The 21,981-nt window shown below is 42.5% G+C and overlaps 1 protein-coding gene across 2 annotated transcripts in view; it reads right to left on the reverse strand.

The window, feature by feature from the left end:
* Positions 1-21,981, reverse strand: part of USP16 (ubiquitin specific peptidase 16) — a 181,268-nt gene that overhangs the window by 90,658 nt on the left and 68,629 nt on the right. For both annotated transcript variants that reach the window (XM_053705988.1, XM_053705989.1), the window contains one exon: positions 12,422-13,442. In XM_053705988.1, coding sequence (XP_053561963.1) covers positions 12,422-13,442 — 1,021 coding nt within the window. The remainder of the gene's footprint in view (positions 1-12,421; positions 13,443-21,981) is intronic.

Genomic DNA, 21,981 nt, shown 5'->3' on the forward strand with positions numbered 1-21,981 from the left:
CTTTGCTATACGGTGTTTTATACTTTTCAGATTGTTCTAAGAGTGCTCTATAATAGAAGGTTGGTGCTAATTTTTAACTTACAGATATACCTAACAGTCTTAGCACAATGCCCCATGGGCCCAGACGACAGGGGAAACCCTCCACCAACACTCAGAAGACTGTTTATGATCATTTTACTCAATCGGGAAAAGAATCTAACCCTGTCACCAACGAGGAGATGAGTGACCCTGAGTCGATAGATGCTGAATCTCATTCCAGTGTGCACTCAGAAGCGCCATCACATCATTACATTACTAAAGCTACCCTACAACATATGTTGGCCAGTCAAACACGCTCTATCACCCAGGAAATTCAACGTTCCTCTGCGGAATTGAAAAAGGAAATTTCAGAGATTGGGGAGAGGGTTGAAGCACTTGAGCGGAAACAGGATGATCTAGCAGTAGATCAATCAAACCTGCTCACTTATTCTGAAACCCTAGCAGACCAGATGACTCAACTTGAATTTAAAATGGCAGACATTGAAGACAGATCTCGCAGAAATAATATCCGGTTTCGGGGCATCCCAGAAACTGTAGAGAATACTCATCTCCAACCCTATCTAAAGGAGCTGTTTGCAGTACTCGTGGGCACCCCAGATGGACATACTGATACAATGGAAAGAGCCCATAGAGCTTTAAGATCACGACTTGCTCCCGCCGACAAACCAAGAGATGTAATTGTCTGCTTCCACAGCTACATATATAAAGACAAACTTATGCAAGCAGCCTTCAAAAGACCGCCTATGCCAGAAAAATTCAAAGATATTCAGCTTCTGCCTGACCTTTCAACTCATACACTGCAGTACCGTAAAACCTTCCAACTAATTACTCTAACACTCAGGAAGGCCAATATTAAGTACAGGTGGGGTCATCCTACAAACCTAGTGGTCACCAGAAATAACCAGAGCCACACAATCAACTCCATACCTCAAGGTATGGCTCTCTTGGCCACATGGGGCCTACACCAGGAACAACCTCCACCATTACAGCCAACCTACCCAAAGCTGAGAGCTTCGGCTCCCGAATGGTCTATTAAAGAGCAAAGAGCTAAGAAACCTAAAACTAACCCACCGTAAAAACACGTCTGGTAGCCTTTAACGGAACTTACCTAGACTTCATTTAACCTGGAAGTTTGACCTGTCTCCAACAGATCATAACTGATATTGAGTTAAAGTTTAAAAAGTTTACTATTAGATAGTACAATTAAGTTATGTGTTTGATTGTTATTTTAATGTTGTTGTATTAATTTAAGAATTGCGCACATGTAATCGTAAGTTAATTTACAGTGATTACTGCGGAGCGGGGTTCATCCCATAGACCCCTGTTTCTGTTTGCTTCTCTCCCCCCCACAGGCAGCCCACGCTAGGGCTCCACCATAGCTAACTATTTTTCGCTAACTTTCCCTCACTCCACCTGTTGTCTATTCCCCTCCCCCTACCCTCCCCACCTACACTAACTTTTATTAAAAGACCTGATCTACTCCCCATACCTCCCTATGCCCCCCCTCAAAATACTAACCCATAATGTAAGAGGCCTAAACTCCCCACATAAGCGTAGCCTTTTAGCTAGGTCACTCAAATTCCATAACCCTGACGTAGCCTTCCTCCAGGAGACACATTGGTCATTAGACAACCCTCCTTACACAATATCTAAAGATTACACTGTTCTCGAACACACCTCTTTCTCAAAAAAAAGCCAGAGGCACAGCAATTTTAATTCACAAAAGAATAGCCTATGAACTAATCCAAGTTCTAAAAGACCCGCAATCTAGATTTCTCATTCTAACATGTAAGCTAGACCATACTGATCACACCTTAGTCTCTATCTATCTCCCTAACTCACATCAACCTAGATACCTCAAACGGATCCTACACAGTTGACCGGATAAAAATAGGCAGAGTCTTACTGGCGGGGGACTTCAACATGACTTGGGACCCAGTACTAGACAGAAAAAGAACTACCCGTACAAAACATGCTAACCCTCCTGCTCAACTTTCCCAAAAGTTCAGACAAATTATTACCCACTTCTGCTACTTTGATGTATGGCGTTCACTTCATGCTAGAGACAGAGACTACACTCACTTCTCATTCCCTCATAAAACGTACTCCAGACTCGACTATGTTTTTTGCTCAGCAGAAACCCTTGACCAAGTCAAACATTCTAACATCTCCCTATGCCCATGGTCTGACCATGACCTAGTTTCAGTAACTCTCCGCTCAACGGAACGACATAATGTGAGGCCTTCATGGCGCCTTCCACATGACATCCTACAGGATGCTGCATTCAAGGAAACCCTGAGAAAAGACATAACCTTCTACTGCCAAACTAATGATAATAACCAGGTCAGAGACGACACACTCTGGGGTGCGGCAAAGGCCACCTTTAGAGGTCTCATAATTAAAAGACAAGCTCATCTTAAAAAGCTATCTGGCCTACCCCTCTCTAAATCTCATATTGAATTGCGTCGACTAGAACTCCTAAATAGAAGTACACCCTCAGATGGAACCACAGCTCAAATTATACAGATTAAAAATCATATCAACCAGCTAGAGCTAAAACGCACCCAAGCTAATTTATTTAAATTGAAACAGATTACTTACCACAAGAGTAACAAAGCAGATACACTACTAGCCAATAAACTTAAAAACAGAGCGAGTACCTCAAGAATTCACCAGATCCAATTTGAGAACCAGACACACCGCAAACCCTTAGACATTGGTACATGTTTTGAGAAATTCTACTCAAACCTATACAATTTAGAAAAAAATGCAAGTGATAAATTAACCCCTGTCGATAGGATTTGCTCCTTCCTTCGCAGTTTAAATCTCCCCTCATTGTCGCCTGACGACCAAGAAACACTCTCATCCCCCTTCACCTCTAAGGAAATTAAACACGTAATAACGCATCTAAAACCTTTCAAAACTCCGGGCCCGGATGGCTACTCAGCAGCCTTCTACAAAACATACACAAACGAACTAACCCCATTACTCTTAAGGTTTTTTAATCACGCTAGAGAACAGGGCAGGTTCAGTCAGGAATTCTTGGAAGCCACGGTGATTACTATTCCTAAGCCCCAAAAAGATCCATCTTTATGCTCCAATTACAGGCCAATTTCCCTGATTAATTTAGATGTTAAAATTTATGCCAAATTATTTGCTACACGCATTTCTAAACTACTCCCGAAACTTATAAACTCAGACCAAGTAGGATTTATCCCTCATCGCGAGGGACCAGACAATACTAGACGTCTCTTAAACATCTGCACTGAATCCACCAGACTAAATAGGCCATTCTCTGTAATCTCATTAGATGCAGAGAAGGCTTTTGACCGCATTAGGTGGTCCTATTTATGGGAAGCCCTTAAAATTTTTGGTTTCCCAGATCAAATTATCAAAGCGATACAGGCTCTTTACTCCACTCCCACAGCAGTAGTTAGAGGCCTAGGCTTCACCTCGCCCCCCCCTTTCCAATATCTAATGGCACCAGACAAGGGTGTCCACTCTCACCTCTTCTTTTTGCCCTGGCAATCGAGCCATTAGCAGAACAAATCAGACAAGATAAAAAAATCGACGGCATCCGCCTACATGGCACTATTCACAAAATTGCACTCTTTGCTGACGACATCACAATATTCTCCTCAGACCCCCTATCCTCATTCCTGAGACTGATAGAAATCTTAGACTCCTTTGGAGACATGTCACTTTACAAATTAAACTTAGATAAAACAGAAATCTTTACCTGGGGATTTTCACAGGACACAGTTGACACCCTAAAGGCTCAATATAGAGTACACTGCGTTAACAACTTCATCTCCCATTTAGGTGTTAAGATATCAAACAATATCCCTCAGATGATCAAAGACAATTACCTGCCCCTTTTAGCCGAACTGCGCACTCTGAAAGACAAATGGGACTACACTTACATCTCATGGATAGGTAGGTTAACGGCCCTTAAGATGTCTTTCCTACCCAAAATTACTTATTTATTTAGAGGTCTACCTTTTCGTATCCCGGGGTATCTCCTCCACCAATTTCAGAGTGAATTTACAAAATATATATGGCAACACAAACCCCCCAGAGTGGCGCATAAAATTCTTCAAAGCCCCCTTAGTAGAGGAGGTATAGCCTCCCTATTACGAGGGAGCCATGCTCACTCACATCTCGCAATGGGGTGCGAAAGACTCCCCTAGTAAATGGAAAACCATAGAACAAGCCTCCCTCCCAAACCATATATTTTTACCCGACTTAATTTGGATTTCTGCCCACCTAAGACGGACCACAGACATTAGCAACAACATAATACGAGAATGCCTCGCCATGTGGGATAAGCTAAGACATTATCCACACATCGCCCCACATCCCTCACCTATCACTCCCTTGACGGGTCTCTTACGAGGCTTACCTGACTCTCATCCTCATGGCTGGACAAGAATTGGAATACAAACAGTAGCTGACATTTGGGTTACTTCACCAACCCCACGCTTCATGACACTCTCAGAAACAAAGGTTGGCTTCAACTTACCCAGGTACATGACATATGAATATACAAGACTAAAGAACTTTCTTATTAGTTGGGGATTTCGACCCGAGTTGCACCGACCCCGTACACTCTGGGAAACGACTTGGCAACAAGGTAACAAATTACACAGACCACTATCAATGCATTACACCTTAATAGGAAACTCAGACCCTGAGAATAAGCTTCCTCACTTACTCACATGGGAATCGGTTCTGAACCTGACTTTACCCCCACAGGTATGGCAACATGTAATCTCCCTCACCAAAAAAGCATTACACTGTGTTACACTCTTCGAAACCTATTACAAACTCTTAACGCACTGGTACCTTACCCCTGCGAGACTTAACAAAATGTTTGACTCTGCATCTCCCCTATGCTGGCGTAATTGCGGCAAAAACAGAATTTATGTTTACCTGATAAATTACTTTCTCCAACGGTGTGTCCGGTCCACGGCGTCATCCTTACTTGTGGGATATTCTCTTCCCCAACAGGAAATGGCAAAGAGCCCAGCAAAGCTGGTCACATGATCCCTCCTAGGCTCCGCCTACCCCAGTCATTCGACCGACGTTAAGGAGGAATATTTGCATAGGAGAAACCATATGGTACCGTGGTGACTGTAGTTAAAGAAAATAAATTATCAGACCTGATTAAAAAAACCAGGGCGGGCCGTGGACCGGACACACCGTTGGAGAAAGTAATTTATCAGGTAAACATAAATTCTGTTTTCTCCAACATAGGTGTGTCCGGTCCACGGCGTCATCCTTACTTGTGGGAACCAATACCAAAGCTTTAGGACACGGATGAAGGGAGGGAGCAAATCAGGTCACCTAAATGGAAGGCACCACGGCTTGCAAAACCTTTCTCCCAAAAATAGCCTCAGAAGAAGCAAAAGTATCAAACTTGTAAAATTTGGTAAAAGTGTGCAGTGAAGACCAAGTCGCTGCCCTACATATCTGATCAACAGAAGCCTCGTTCTTGAAGGCCCATGTGGAAGCCACAGCCCTAGTGGAATGAGCTGTGATTCTTTCGGGAGGCTGCCGTCCGGCAGTCTCGTAAGCCAATCTGATGATGCTTTTAATCCAAAAAGAGAGAGAGGTAGAAGTTGCTTTTTGACCTCTCCTTTTACCGGAATAAACAACAAACAAGGAAGATGTTTGTCTAAAATCCTTTGTAGCATCTAAATAGAATTTTAGAGCGCGAACAACATCCAAATTGTGCAACAAACGTTCCTTCTTTGAAACTGGTTTCGGACACAGAGAAGGTACGATAATCTCCTGGTTAATGTTTTTGTTAGAAACAACTTTTGGAAGAAAACCAGGTTTAGTACGTAAAACCACCTTATCTGCATGGAACACCAGATAAGGAGGAGAACACTGCAGAGCAGATAATTCTGAAACTCTTCTAGCAGAAGAAATTGCAACTAAAAACAAAACTTTCCAAGATAATAACTTAATATCAACGGAATGCAAGGTTTCAAACGGAACCCCCTGAAGAACTGAAAGAACTAAATTGAGACTCCAAGGAGGAGTCAAAGGTTTGTAAACAGGCTTAATTCTAACCAGAGCCTGAACAAAGGCTTGAACATCTGGCACAGCGGCCAGCTTTTTGTGAAGTAACACAGACAAGGCAGAAATCTGTCCCTTCAGGGAACTTGCAGATAATCCTTTTTCCAATCCTTCTTGAAGGAAGGATAGAATCCTAGGAATCTTAACCTTGTCCCAAGGGAATCCTTTAGATTCACACCAACAGATATATTTTTTCCAAATTTTGTGGTAAATCTTTCTAGTTACAGGCTTTCTGGCCTGAACAAGAGTATCAATAACAGAATCTGAGAATCCTCGCTTCGATAAGATCAAGCGTTCAATCTCCAAGCAGTCAGCTGGAGTGAAACCAGATTCGGATGTTCGAACGGACCCTGAACAAGAAGGTCTCGTCTCAAAGGTAGCTTCCAAGGAGGAGCCGATGACATATTCACCAGATCTGCGTACCAAGTCCTGCGTGGCCACGCAGGAGCTATCAAGATCACCGACGCCCTCTCCTGATTGATCCTGGCTACCAGCCTGGGGATGAGAGGAAACGGCGGGAACACATAAGCTAGTTTGAAGGTCCAAGGTGCTACTAGTGCATCCACTAGAGCCGCCTTGGGATCCCTGGATCTGGACCCGTAGCAAGGAACTTTGAAGTTCTGACGAGAGGCCATCAGATCCATGTCTGGAATGCCCCACAGCTGAGTGACTTGGGCAAAGATTTCCGGATGGAGTTCCCACTCCCCCGGATGCAATGTCTGACGACTCAGAAAATCCGCTTCCCAATTTTCCACTCCTGGGATGTGGATAGCAGACAGGTGGCAGGAGTGAGACTCCGCCCATAGAATGATTTTGGTCACTTCTTCCATCGCCAGGGAACTCCTTGTTCCCCCCTGATGGTTGATGTACGCAACAGTTGTCATGTTGTCTGATTGAAACCGTATAAACTTGGCCCTCGCTAGCTGAGGCCAAGCCTTGAGAGCATTGAATATCGCTCTCAGTTCCAGAATATTTATCGGTAGAAGAGATTCTTCCCGAGACCAAAGACCCTGAGCTTTCAGGGATCCCCAGACCGCGCCCCAGCCCATCAGACTGGCGTCGGTCGTGACAATGACCCACTCTGGTCTGCGGAATGTCATCCCTCGTGACAGGTTGTCCAGGGACAGCCACCAACGGAGTGAGTCTCTGGTCCTCTGATTTACTTGTATCTTCGGAGACAAGTCTGTATAGTCCCCATTCCACTGACTGAGCATGCACAGTTGTAATGGTCTTAGATGAATGCGTGCAAAAGGAACTATGTCCATTGCCGCTACCATCAACCCGATCACTTCCATGCACTGAGCTATGGAAGGAAGAGGAACGGAATGGAGTATCCGACAAGAGTCTAGAAGTTTTGTTTTTCTGGCCTCTGTCAGAAAAATCCTCATTTCTAAGGAGTCTATTATTGTTCCCAAGAAGGGAACCCTTGTTGACGGAGATAGAGAACTCTTTTCCACGTTCACTTTCCATCCGTGAGATCTGAGAAAGGCCAGGACAATGTCCGTGTGAGCCTTTGCTTGAGGAAGGGACGACGCTTGAATCAGAATGTCGTCCAAGTAAGGTACTACAGCAATGCCCCTTGGTCTTAGCACAGCTAGAAGGGACCCTAGTACCTTTGTGAAAATCCTTGGAGCAGTGGCTAATCCGAAAGGAAGCGCCACGAACTGGTAATGTTTGTCCAGGAATGCGAACCTCAGGAACCGATGATGTTCCTTGTGGATAGGAATATGTAGATACGCATCCTTTAAATCCACCGTGGTCATGAATTGACCTTCCTGGATGGAAGGAAGAATAGTTCGAATGGTTTCCATCTTGAACGATGGAACCTTGAGAAACTTGTTTAAGATCTTGAGATCTAAGATTGGTCTGAACGTTCCCTCTTTTTTGGGAACTATAAACAGATTGGAGTAGAACCCCATCCCTTGTTCTCTTAATGGAACGGGATGAATCACTCCCATTTTTAACAGGTCTTCTACACAATGTAAGAATGCCTGTCTTTTTATGTGGTCTGAAGACAACTGAGACCTGTGGAACCTCCCCCTTGGGGGAAGTCCCTTGAATTCCAGAAGATAACCTTGGGAGACTATTTCTAGCGCCCAAGGATCCAGAACATCTCTTGCCCAAGCCTGAGCGAAGAGAGAGAGTCTGCCCCCCACCAGATCCGGTCCCGGATCGGGGGCCAACATTTCATGCTGTCTTGGTAGCAGTGGCAGGTTTCTTGGCCTGCTTTCCCTTGTTCCAGCCTTGCATTGGTCTCCAAGCTGGCTTGGCTTGAGAAGTATTACCCTCTTGCTTAGAGGACGTAGCACTTTGGGCTGGTCCGTTTCTACGAAAGGGACGAAAATTAGGTTTATTTTTTGCCTTGAAAGGCCGATCCTGAGGAAGGGCGTGGCCCTTACCCCCAGTGATATCCGAGATAATCTCTTTCAAGTCAGGGCCAAACAGCGTTTTCCCCTTGAAAGGAATGTTAAGTAGCTTGTTCTTGGAAGACGCATCAGCCGACCAAGATTTCAACCAAAGCGCTCTGCGCGCCACAATAGCAAACCCAGAATTCTTAGCCGCTAACCTAGCCAATTGCAAAGTGGCGTCTAGGGTGAAAGAATTAGCCAATTTGAGAGCATTGATTCTGTCCATAATCTCCTCATAAGGAGGAGAATCACTGTCGACCGCCTTTATCAGCTCATCGAACCAGAAACATGCGGCTGTAGCGACAGGGACAATGCATGAAATTGGTTGTAGAAGGTAACCCTGCTGAACAAACATCTTTTTAAGCAAACCTTCTAATTTTTTATCCATAGGATCTTTGAAAGCACAACTATCCTCTATGGGTATAGTGGTGCGTTTGTTTAAAGTGGAAACCGCTCCCTCGACCTTGGGGACTGTCTGCCATAAGTCCTTTCTGGGGTCGACCATAGGAAACAATTTTTTAAATATGGGGGGAGGGACGAAAGGAATACCGGGCCTTTCCCATTCTTTATTAACAATGTCCGCCACCCGCTTGGGTATAGGAAAAGCTTCTGGGAGCCCCGGCACCTCTAGGAACTTGTCCATTTTACATAGTTTCTCTGGGATGACCAACTTGTCACAATCATCCAGAGTGCATAATACCTCCTTAAGCAGAATGCGGAGATGTTCCAACTTAAATTTAAATGCAATCACATCAGGTTATGCTTGTTGAGAAATGTTCCCTGAATCAGTAATTTCTCCCTCAGACAAAACCTCCCTGGCCCCATCAGACTGAGTTAGGGGCCCTTCAGAAATATTAATATCAGCGTCGTCATGCTCTTCAGTATCTAAAACAGAGCAGTCGCGCTTACGCTGATAAGTGTTCATTTTGGCTAAAATGTTTTTGACAGAATTATCCATTACAGCCGTTAATTGTTGCATAGTAAGGAGTATTGGCGCGCTAGATGTACTAGGGGCCTCCTGAGTGGGCAAGACTCGTGTAGACGAAGGAGGGAATGATGCAGTACCATGCTTACTCCCCTCACTTGAGGAATCATCTTGGGCATCATTGTCATTGTCACATAAATCACATTTATTTAAATGAATAGGAATTCTGGCTTCCCCACATTCAGAACACAGTCTATCTGGTAGTTCAGACATGTTAAACAGGCATAAACTTGATAACAAGTACAAAAAACGTTTTAAAATAAAACCGTTACTGTCACTTTAAATTTTAAACTGAACACACTTTATTACTGCAAATGCGAAAAAACATGAAGGAATTGTTCAAAATTTACCAAATTTTCACCACAGTGTCTTAAAGCCTTAAAAGTATTGCACACCAAATTTGGAAGCTTTAACCCTTAAAATAACGGAACCGGAGCCGTTTTGAACTTTAACCCCTTTACAGTCCCTGGTATCTGCTTTGCTGAGACCCAACCAAGCCCCAAGGGGAATACGATACCAAATGACGCCTTCAGAAAGTCTTTTCTAAGTATCAGAGCTCCTCTCACATGCGACTGCATGCCATGCCTCTCAAAAACAAGTGCGCAACACCGGCGCGAAAATGAGGCTCTGCCTATGCTTTGGGAAAGCCCCTAAAGAATAAGGTGTCTAAAACAGTGCCTGCCGATATTATTATATCAAAATACCCAGATAAAATGATTCCTCAAGGCTAAATATGTGTTAATAATCAATCGATTTAGCCCAAAAAAAGTCTACAGTCTTAATAAGCCCTTTTTGAAGCCCTTATTTACAATCGTAATAAACATGGCTTACCGGATCCCAGAGGGAAAATGACAGCTTCCAGCATTACATCGTCTTGTTAGAATGTGTCATACCTCAAGCAGCAAGAGACTGCTCACTGTTCCCCCAACTGAAGTTAATTGCTCTCAACAGTCCTGTGTGGAACAGCCATGGATTTTAGTGACGGTTGCTAAAATCATTTTCCTCATACAAACAGAAATCTTCATCTCTTTTCTGTTTCTGAGTAAATAGTACATACCAGCACTATTTCAAAATAACAAACTCTTGATTGAATAATAAAAACTACAGTTAAACACTAAAAAACTCTAAGCCATCTCCGTGGAGATGTTGCCTGTACAACGGCAAAGAGAATGACTGGGGTAGGCGGAGCCTAGGAGGGATCATGTGACCAGCTTTGCTGGGCTCTTTGCCATTTCCTGTTGGGGAAGAGAATATCCCACAAGTAAGGATGACGCCGTGGACCGGACACACCTATGTTGGAGAAAAAGGAGATTCTCTACACATATGGTGGGAATGCCCTAAGTTAAAACCCTTATGGAGTACTTGTTTCCGTACGCTAGGGAGATTAGGCATAACACTTCCCACAACTCCTTCTAATGCCCTTTTACATATAGGCATTGCTAAGTTACCTAAACACCAAGCATACCTAGCAATCTATTTGTTAACAGCTACTAAAGCGACAATAGCCAAGACATGGAAAACCGAGACGCCTCCAAAATGGTCATGCATCTTAAATTATATGGCATACATCTACAACATGGAGAAACCTATCTTTTACTCTCTAAATAATTCAGACCTATTTGAACTAGTGTGGGCAGATTGGCAATCTAACCACACCATTACTTGGGCCCCGAACACTAGAGCAAACACACACTAGACAACCCTCACCATGTACCCTCTACATGAGAACTAAATCTCTACCTTTAACACCACTACTACCTTCCCTTTCTCCCCAGCCCCTTCCCCCGCCCCAGCTAACCCACCTCATCTGACTTGAGCTATATTTCGCTCATTTTTCATTTTATGAACACATTCTGATCTGAAATACTGTTATTGTTCCAATTTTTCTGTTTATACTTTCTGTAGGAGCCTGCGTGCTCCAAAATCATTTACTATGTCTTTGTTGTAATTGAGAATTCTTCACCAATAAAAATTTGAAATTTTTAAAAAAAAAAAAAAAAAAAAAAAAATGACGCAACTTCCGGCGACACGTATGACGCCGGAAACAGAAAAGATTTTTTGCGCCAAAAAAGTCCGCGCCAAGAATGACGCAATAAAATGAAGCATTTTCAGCCCTCGCGAGCCTAATAGCCCACAGGGAAAAAAAGAGTCAAATTTTAAGGTAAGAAAAAAATTGATTCAAATGCATTATCCCAAATATGAAACTGACTGTCTGAAAATAAGGAATGTTGAACATCCTGAGTCAAGGCAAATAAATGTTTGAATACATATATTTAGAACTTTATAAATAAAGTGCCCAACCATAGCTTAGAGTGTCACAGAAAATAAGACTTACTTACCCCAGGACACTCATCTACATGTTTGTAGAAAGCCAAACCAGTACTGAAACGAAAATCAGCAGAGGTAATGGTATATAAATAAGAGTATATCGTCGATCTGAAAAGGGAGGTAAGAGATGAATCTCTACGACCGATAACAGAGAACCTATGAAATAGACCCCGTAGAAGGAGATCACTGCATTCAAATAGGCAATACTCTCCTCACATCCCTCTGACATTCACTGCACGCTGAGAGGAAAACCAGGCTCCAACTTGCTGCGGAGCGCATATCAACGTAGAATCTAGCACAAACTTACTTCACCACCTCCATAGGAGGCAAAGTTTGTAAAACTGAATTGTGGGTGTGGTGAGGGGTGTATTTATAGGCATTTTGAGGTTTGGGAAACTTTGCCCCTCCTGGTAGGAATGTATATCCCATACGTCACTAGCTCATGGACTCTTGCTAATTACATGAAAGAAATGTCATGCACTATGCAATCAGTTTGAGTTTTATTTTGACTTCACTAGAAAAAAAAAAAAGTAACAATGTTCCTATCTCAAGGGGAAAAGATATTTTAATATATTACCTTTATTGTTCTTTCTTGGTCCGTTTATCTGTTTTTTTGTACATGTATTACAAAGAAGTTGGTTGTTCCCTACTAAACTTTCTTTGTGGGTAAATTGATAAAGACAACTTAGGACGGAACATTCATCTGCTGGAAGCTCCTGTCTATCAGAAAGAGTACAAAAGGCAGTTACTGGGTCCTCATTTACTACTTCGTATAATTGTGTCATGGCAGGTTCATGGTCATCGATTATTTCAATTTCTATTTCAGCAGCTTCAACGCTATTGCTCAAATTTAGTCTGTTTAAATTATCTGTTAGTTCATCTTGGTCGGTATTTTCTTGAGCATTCGGACATTTAAATGCAGGAGTAGCAGGCTGGTGGATCTCTGCATCTTCATTGTTCATTTGAGTAACATCCCCATGTCCAAGTGTCATTGTTTCTTTGTCATTATCTTCCACAATTGTGGAATTGGTTTCAATGTTATTTTCCAGACTTGCTTTCTCTGTATTAATGTTATTTTCCAGACTTGCTTTCTCTGTATTAATGTTATTTTCCAGACTTGCTTTCTCTGTATTAATGTTATTTTCCAGACTTGCTATCTCCGTATTAATGTTATTTTCCAGACTTGCTATCTCCGTATTAATGTTATTTTCCAGACTTGCTATCTCTGTATTAAAGTTATTTTCCAGCTCTGATGCATCTAGATTTGTGCAGTTTGTTAGAGAGTCTGTATTTATTTTAATATCTTGTTCAAGATTTAATGTAGTTATTTTATTCTCAAGTTCCTGATCTGCTACTATTGCTTCAGTAGCATTTTTTGGACATGGGATTCCATTTTCAGCATTATTTTGCAGTCTTTCCGAATCATCTTCATTTAAGCATTGCTTCTCAGTTGTGATTTCATCTTCTAGTTTAGGGCTAGTTTCATTCTCAGTGTCATTCTGTGAAATACTTTCCCCATTAGCATTTGCTTCATCTGGATTGGTGCCGTCATCATTCAAAGACTGTGCTTTCTGAAACTTCTGCTGTCGACGTTGATTCTGAAGAAAAGATTATTCACAACATTTATAGTGGTTAAAGTGACAATGTATTTAAACAACTAGCAAACAGTTCAAGCAAAAGCATAACATCCTTTCAAATAGGCTGGTCTCTCTCCCATCAGCCATTGGAATTCTATTACGCAGAAATTAGAACTCAGCTCTAGAAACCTATAATACACAATTAACATCTCCAACCTTTAGGTCCAAGAAACACAGAATTACAAACATACAAAAAACAAATTATGCTTACCAGATAATTTCCTTTCCTTCTGTATGAGGAGAGTCCACGGCTTCATTCCTTACTTGTGGGAAATACAGAACTTGGCCACCAGGAGGAGGTAAAAACTCCACAGCCAAAGGCTTAAATACATGTCCCACTTCCCTCATATCCCAGTCATTCTGCCAAGGAAACAAGGAACAGTAAGAGAAATATCAGGGTATAAAGGATGCCAGAAGAATAAACAAAAATTAGTGTCCGCCCAACAGAGAATGGGCGGGGTCCGTGGACTCTCCTCATATTAAGAAGGAAAACATAAATTATGCTTACCAGATAATTTCCTTCTTTATGAGGAGAGTCCACAGCTTCATTCCTTACTTGTGGGAAACATATACCCAAGCTCTAGAGGACACTGAATGAAAACGGGAGGGTAAAAAAGAGAGGCAGACCTTACTCTGAGGACAGCACAGCCTGCAAAACCTTTCTCCCAAAAGCTGCCTCAGCCGAAGCAAAAACATCAAACTTGTAAAATTTCGAAAAAAAAAAAAAAGGTATGTAAGGAGGACCAGGTAGCCACCCTACAAATCTGCTCCATATAGGCCTCATTCTTAAAGGCCCAAGAGTAAGCCACAGCTCTAGTTGAATGAGCCTTAATCCTCTGAGGAGGCTTATGTCCCGCTGTCTCATAAGCCAAGCGAATAAGACTCCTCAACCAAAAAGATAAGGAAGTGGAAGAGGCCTTCTGCCCTCTACGCTTCCCAGACTAGACAACAAACAAAGGAGGAGTCTGTTTAAATTCCTTTGTATCTTGAAGATAGAACTTCAAAGCCCGAACCACATCCAAATTATGAAATAACCGTTCCTTCGAAGGAGGAGGATTAGGACACAAGGAAGGAACCACAATCAGAAACGACCTTAGGGAGAAAACCTAACCCAGTATGAAGAACAGCCTGATCAGCATGAAAAACTAGGTAAGGAGGTTCACATTGCAGGGCAATCATCTTAGAGCTATCTCAGCGCCAAAGCAATAGCCAGTAGAAAAAGAACCTTTAAAGACAGTAATTTAATGTCAACCACATGCATAGGCTCAAATGGAGCCCTCTGCAAAATTTTAAGAACTAGATTTAAACTCCAAGGAGGAGAGGACGATCTTAACACAGACCTGATTCTAGCCTGAACAAAAAAGACTGAACATCAGAAAGCTCAGCAAGCCTCTTGTGCAATAAAACAGATAGAGCCGAAATCTGTCCCTTTAGGGAACTAGCAGAAAGGCCCTTTTCCAGACCATCCTGGAGAAAGGAAAGAATCCTGGAAACCTTGAACTTATGCCAAGGGAATCCACGCTCCTCACACAAGAATAAGTAGGTCCTCCACACATATAATAGATGCGACGAGTGGCTGGCTTTCAAGCTTGAATGAGAGTATCAATCACTCTCTCAGAAAAACCTCTCTTGGCTAGGACTAAGCGTTCAATCTCAACACAGTCGGCCTCAGAGAATCTAGATTTTGATGAACAAAAGAACCCTGTTCCACCAGATCCCTGCAACAGGGTAACCTCCATGGAGGAGATGAAGACATCACCACCAGGTCTGCGATCCACATCCTTCGCGGCCACGATGGAGCAATTAGTATTGCCAAAGCTTGCTCCTGTTTGATGCGGGCCACTACCCGAGGAGAAGTGGCAACGGTGGAAAAACGTTAACTAGATTGAACCTCCAAGGCACTGCTAATGCATCTATTAGCTCCGCCCGAGGATCCCTGGATCGCGACCCGTATCTGGGTAGCTTGGAATTGAGCCGGGATGCTATGAGATTTCTCTGTTGCAAATCTCCGCTAACACCTCGAGATGGAGAGACCAGTCCCCCCGAAGAAAGGATTGTCTGCTGAGGAAACCTGCTCCCCAGTTGTCCACACCCGGAATGAGGATCGCTGACAGCGAGCAGTTGTGGGTCTCCACCCATTCCAGAATCCGAGATACTTACATCATTGCTAGGGAGCTCCTCGTTCCCCCCTGATGGTTGATGTAAGCCACCGAGATTATGTTGTCTGATTGGAATCTGATAAATTGGGACGAACCCACCCAGAAGAGGCCAAGCCTTCAGAGCATTGAAGATTGCTCGAAGTTCCAAAATGTTGATCGGGATGAGAGATTCCCCTCGAGTCCACAGGCCCTGTGCCTTCCTGGCACCCCAAACAGCTCCCCATCCTGATAGACTTGCGTCCGTAGTCACAATCTCCCAGGATGGTCTCAAGAAGGATGTCCCTTGGTACAGGTGATCTGGACAGAGCCACCAAGAGAGCGATTCTCTCGACTGGTTGTCCATAGAAATCTGTTGCAGATTTTTGTTGTCCCCCCATTACAACCCACCACCCACATACCCCTACTCTAACCCACCCAATCCCCCCTTGAAAAACCTAAGTCTAAGCCCCAAGTGCTCCTTACCTGTCCTGAAGACCGGCTGAGAAGGTCCTGTTCCAGGCGGAGTAGTCTTCTTCCAGGCGGCGACCTCTTCTTCCAGGATCCAGCCGGCGCGGTGCGGAGGAGTTGAAGACCGATGACCGTGGAGCTGAAGACCTTCCATCTGGAACTGAAGACTGGCGATGCTGGAACTGAAGATCGGTGACGCTGGAACTGAAGACCTCTTGAACTGAAGACCGGAGCCTGAGCGTAGAGGATCCTCTTCATACGATCGCCGCCGTACACTGAATAGGAATTCAAGGTACGCAATTAAAAATGGCGTCCCTTGAATTCCTATTGGCTGATTTGAGCCTTCAAATTCAAATCAGCCAATCGGATGCAAGCTACTTTAATTCTATTGGCTGATTTGAATAGCCAATAGAATAATAGCTACTGTAATTCTATTGGCTGATTAGAATATCAATAGAATTACAGTAGCTTTTATTCTATTGGCTATTCAAATCAGCCAATAGAATTAAAGAAGCTCGCATCCGATTGGCTGATTTGAATTTGAAGGCTCAAATCAGCCAATAGGAATTCTAGGGACGCTATTTTTAATTGCGTCCCTTGAATTCCTATTCAGTGTACGGCGGCGATCGTATGAAGAGGATCCTCCACGCTCCGGCGCAGGTCTTCAGTTCCAGTGTTGCCGGTCTTCAGTTCCTCCGCGCCGGCTGGATCTTGGAAGAAGATGTCGCCGCCTGGAAGAAGACTTCTCCGCCTGGAACAGGACCTTCTCCACCGGTCTTCAGGACAGGTAAGGAGCACTTGGGGCTTAGACTTAGATTTTTTAAGGGGGGATTGGGTGGGTTAGAGTAGGGGTATGTGGGTGGTGGGTTGTGGGTTGTAATGGGGGGGGTTGTTGTTTTTTTTTACAGGCAAAAGAGCCGATTACTTTGGGGCAATGCCCCACAAAAGGCCCTTTTAAGGGCTGGTAATAGAGCTGTTTACTTTTGTAATTTAGATAAGGGTAGGGAGATTTTTTTATTTGGGGGGCTTTATTTTATTAGGGGGCTTAGAATAGGTGTAATTAGCTTAAAATTATTGTAATCTTTTTTTATTTTTTGTAATTTAGTGTTTGTTTTCTTTTGTAATTTAGTTTAGTGTATTTAATTGTATTTTAGTTTAGATATTTGTAGTTTCTTTAATTTATTGATAGTGTAGGTGTATTTGTAACTTAGGTTAGGATTTATTTTACAGGTAAATTGGTAATTATTTTAACTAGGTAGCTATGAAATAGTTATTAACTATTTAATAGCTATTGTACCTAGTTAAAATAAATACCAAGTTACCTGTAAAATAAATATAAACCCTAAAATAGCTACAATGTAATTATTAATTATATTGTAGCTATCTTAGGGTTTATTTTATAGGTAAGTATTTAGTTTTAAATAGGAATAATTTAGTTAATATTATTAATATTATTTATTTATTTTAATAATAATTAAGTTAGTGGTGTTAGAGTTAGATAGGGTTAATATAGTTAATATATATAATATAATAACTATATTAATTATATTAACCCTAATATAATTAGGGTTAATATATTTAATATAGGTGGCGGCGGGGTAGGGGGATTAGATTAGGGGGTAATACATTTATTATAGGTGGCGGCGGTATAGGGGGATTTAGATTAGAGGCAAAAGAGCTGGATTACTTTGTGACAATGCCCCGCAAAAAGCCCTTTTAAGGGCTGGTAAAAGAGCTGATTACTTTGGGGCAATGCCTCGCAAAAAGCCCTTTTAAGGGCTGGCAATAGAGCTGGTTACTTTGGGGCAATGCCAAGCAAAAAGCCCTTTTTAGGGCTATTTGTAGGGTTAGACTTAGGTTTAGTGGTAGGGAAATTTTAGTATTTTAGGGGTTAATTAATTTAATATAGGTGGCGGCAGTATAGGGGTTTAGATTAGGGGTTAATTAATTTAATATAGGTGGCGGCGGTGTAGGGGGATTTAGATTAGAGGCAAAAGAGCTGATTACTTTGTGACAATGCCCCGCAAAAAGCCCTTTTAAGGGCTGGTAAAAGAGCTGGTTACTTTAGGGCAATGGCCCGCAAAAGGCCCTTTTCAGGGCTATTTTTAATTTAGTTTAGGGTAGGGACAGTTTAGTATTTTAGGGGGTAATAAATTTATTATAGGTGGCGGCGGTGTAGGGGGATTAGATTAGGGGTTAATACATTTAATATAGGTGGCGGCGGTGTAGGGGGATTAGATTAGGGGTTAATATAGTTAAAATAGGTGGCGGCGGTGTAGGGGGCTCACATTAGGGGTTAATATAGTTTAAATAGGTGGCGGTGTAGGGGGCTCACATTAGGGGTTAATATAGTTTAAATAGGTGGCGGCGGTGCAGGGGGATCATATAAGGGGGTAATTTAGTTTAAATAGGTGGCGGCGGTGTAGGAGGATCATATTAGGGGGTAACATAGTTAATGTAGGTGGCGGCGGGGTAGGGGGATCAAATTAGGGGGTAACAGTTAATGTAGGTGGCGGCGGGGTAGGGGGCTCACATTAGGGGGTAAAACATTTAATGCAGCTAGCGGCGGTGTAGGGGGCAATATAGATAATGTAGCTGGCGGCGGGGTCCGGGAGCGGCGGTTTAGGGGTTAAACACTTTATTAGGGATGCGGCGGGGGATCGCGGTTGACAGGTAGATAGACATTGAGCCTGCGTTAGGTGTTAGGTTTTATTTAGCAGTTCGCGGTTGACAGGTAGATAGACATTGCACATGCGTTAGGGGTTAGGTTTTATTTCGCAGCCAGTTTAGGGAGTTACGGGGCTCCAATACACAGTGTAAGGCTTACTACGCCTGCAATTTGTGGCGAGGTGAAAATGGAGTAAGATTTCTCCATTTTCGCCACGTAAGTCCTTACGCTGTATATTGGATACCAAACTGCGCTGGTTTGGTATACCTGTCTATGGGCCAAAAAACTACGGCTGAAGGCAGAAATATACGAGCGTAACTTCTATGTTACGCCGTATATGTGATACCAAACCAGCGCAAATTGGCAGGAACATAACTGGCAGGAAAAGAAACTGCGCAACAGAATAAAAAGCGTGCGTTTCTTAAGATGCTCTTAAATTCTATATTGCTCATATCCCAAAATAAAATACTTAGACTGCCATTTAATAAATATAAAACTGAGCCCCAGAGATATCATCCCAAACACAGTAAGGGAAGTTTTAAACCCCTTAGTCTCCAAACATACACAAGTGCCTGCACACTGCCCCCAAAAAAATCCTACATCAAGGATTACATATGTCCCCAAATAATAATGATACAGAAATAATTTTCCCAAGTGCAAGTCTCCCATACCTAGAAGACAAAAGCACTTACCTGCAAATCCTGCTGTCAGGCAGGGAGACCGCTCACAAGGCGTGAAAGGACACATACTCCTTACAGAGACCTGTAAAAAAAGAAAGAACAGAGTAACCAACTCTGGCTTTCTATAACTAGGGAAGCAATCATGTTAGAAAACAAAGCGAGGACAACCTCACCACTTTCTAATTTCTTAAAAGCCACCACTACTCTTACTCAAGAGAATCACTGGGGATTATGGGTAGGGGAGTGACACTTAACAGCTTTGCTGGGGTGCTCTTTGCCTCCTCCTGCTGGCCAGGAGTGAATATCCCACTAGTGATTGGAATGACATCATAGACTCCATGTCTTAGGAAAGAAAAACTTTTTTTTTTTTTTTTAAATTGCACCAAACAAAAAACGGTGTGAAAACCAACAGCAGCACAGCAAAAGTGATTGGGCCAATAAGCTGAGCTGAAAAGTGATTGCAACAAGTAAGAAGTAAAACAAACACCTGTCAAACACTTCATACACTCTCCCATCTCTGAGCCCCCAATAAAAAATTATGCCTTTTTTCACATAAAAGCAGTGCCCCTATAACAGATTTAAATACTTTCCACAAGGATTTAACCCCTATAGTGCCGGTACCTTCAAACTTAGAATGAATAGCATTGACCTGTGGATCCTGCTCTGTCAGACAGGAGCTGTTTTCTGAGGTGTGGCAGCTTCACGATATCTACCAGGGACCTATAGAAAAGAAAGAACAGAGTAACCAACTCTGGCTTTCTATAATAGGGGTAGCAATAATATTAGAAGTTTAAGCAAAGACAACCTCGCCGTCTAACTGCTAAAAGCCACCATTACTCTAACTAAAGAGATTGACATGGACACAGCATAGCCCCAATCCTTGCTTGTCGGTAAAAGTACACATTAAAAGGATTAAATTCTTCAGACACCATCTTCGCCATCCTCCCGTGATCAAGGCACAGAGAATGACTGGGGGTTATGGGTAAGGGAAGGGATACTTAGCAGCTCTGTTGGGGTGCTCTTTGCCTCCTCCTGCTGGCCAGGAGTGATTATCCAACTAATATTTAGAGTGTTTTGTAGACTCTCCATGCCATAGGAAAGAAATCTAAATCAATTGTGCAAAGTCAGGGATTTTGTAGGCATATAGTAAGGTGCATGATTAATTATACCAAACAGGTGCTAATGATCATCTATTTAATATGTAGGTTGAAACACAATAATTAATTTAAACACAAACCGTTGTGTAGGAGGAATAAAACGGAGTGAGGAACAGAAACAACTGCTAACAAGGTGAGATTGCTGAAGACAGTTTAATGTCAAAAGTCATGCACCATGGCAAGACTGATCACAGCAAGGTCTATCCCAGACAGGAATTTCCAGATGTTCTGTCCAAGAAGTACAAAGAAACAGGGAATGTTGAGGACCGTAGACGCAGTGGTCAGTCAAAGATACTTAGTGCAGCAGATGAAAGACACATGATGCTCCATTCCCGCTACAATTAGAAGACGTCCAGCAGTAACTTCAGCTCAGAAGTGACATAAACCAGTGGGACCCTGGTACACCATCTACTGTCTGGAGAAGTCTGGTCAGAAGTGGTCTCCATAGAAGACAAAAAGCCACACCTCTGACATGGAAACAAGGCCAAGCGACTCAACTATGCATGAAAACACAGGCACTGGGGTGCAGAAAAATGGCAGCAAGTGCTCTGGACTGATAAAAAAAAAAAATCAAATATTTGGCTGTAGCAGCAGTCAGTTTGTTCACCAAAGGACTAGAGAGCAGTGCAATAATAAGTGTCTGCAGGCAACAGTGACGAATGGTAAGGTTCATTGCAAGTGGGTAGTGCATAACTGTGGGTAGTTCTGCAAGATGTTTGGAACAACCTACCTCCCGAATTCCTTAAAAAACGGTGTGCAAGTGTACCTAGAAGAATTAATGATGTTTTGAAGGCATATGGTGGTCACATCAAAAATACTGATTTCATTTTGATTTTTCTTCTTTTCTCTTACTTTTTTGTTAAATCGATAAAAATAAAACCTTAACATTTCTATTTTTTTTAAAGCATTCTTACTTTTTTTACACCTAACAAACGTTTGCACAATAATGTATGTATGTGCGTGCATATATATTTATTTATATTTATTTTTCTCCCCTGTAGGCACATCGGTTATTTTGTACCTCTTCTAATTTTAGTCATTTAGACAAAAAATGACACTTTTTTTTAGCACACTGCTCAAATAAAATTAGAGGTAACACTGCCCACAAAGTACACACAGTGCATGGGCTTTGCTCATCGCCACACACTAGGGAAAAACCTACATGCAAAGTACATGGAGATAGACAATCCCCTCATTGTGGTATATTCAGGTATATAATAATAAATAAATAAATAATGGTATACCCATCTGATAAGTGGTTTGTTTTGGGGGTACAAGGTGAAATAAAGTTTAAGAAGCTCTGCACTACAGCAGCTAACACAGAACACTGAGAATACTGTACAGCACATCTAATAAACTCAAACCAAAGTAACAAATGTAACCTAAATA

The sequence above is a fragment of the Bombina bombina genome, chromosome 3 (assembly GCF_027579735.1).
Source record: "Bombina bombina isolate aBomBom1 chromosome 3, aBomBom1.pri, whole genome shotgun sequence".
Lineage (NCBI taxonomy): Eukaryota > Metazoa > Chordata > Amphibia > Anura > Bombinatoridae > Bombina > Bombina bombina.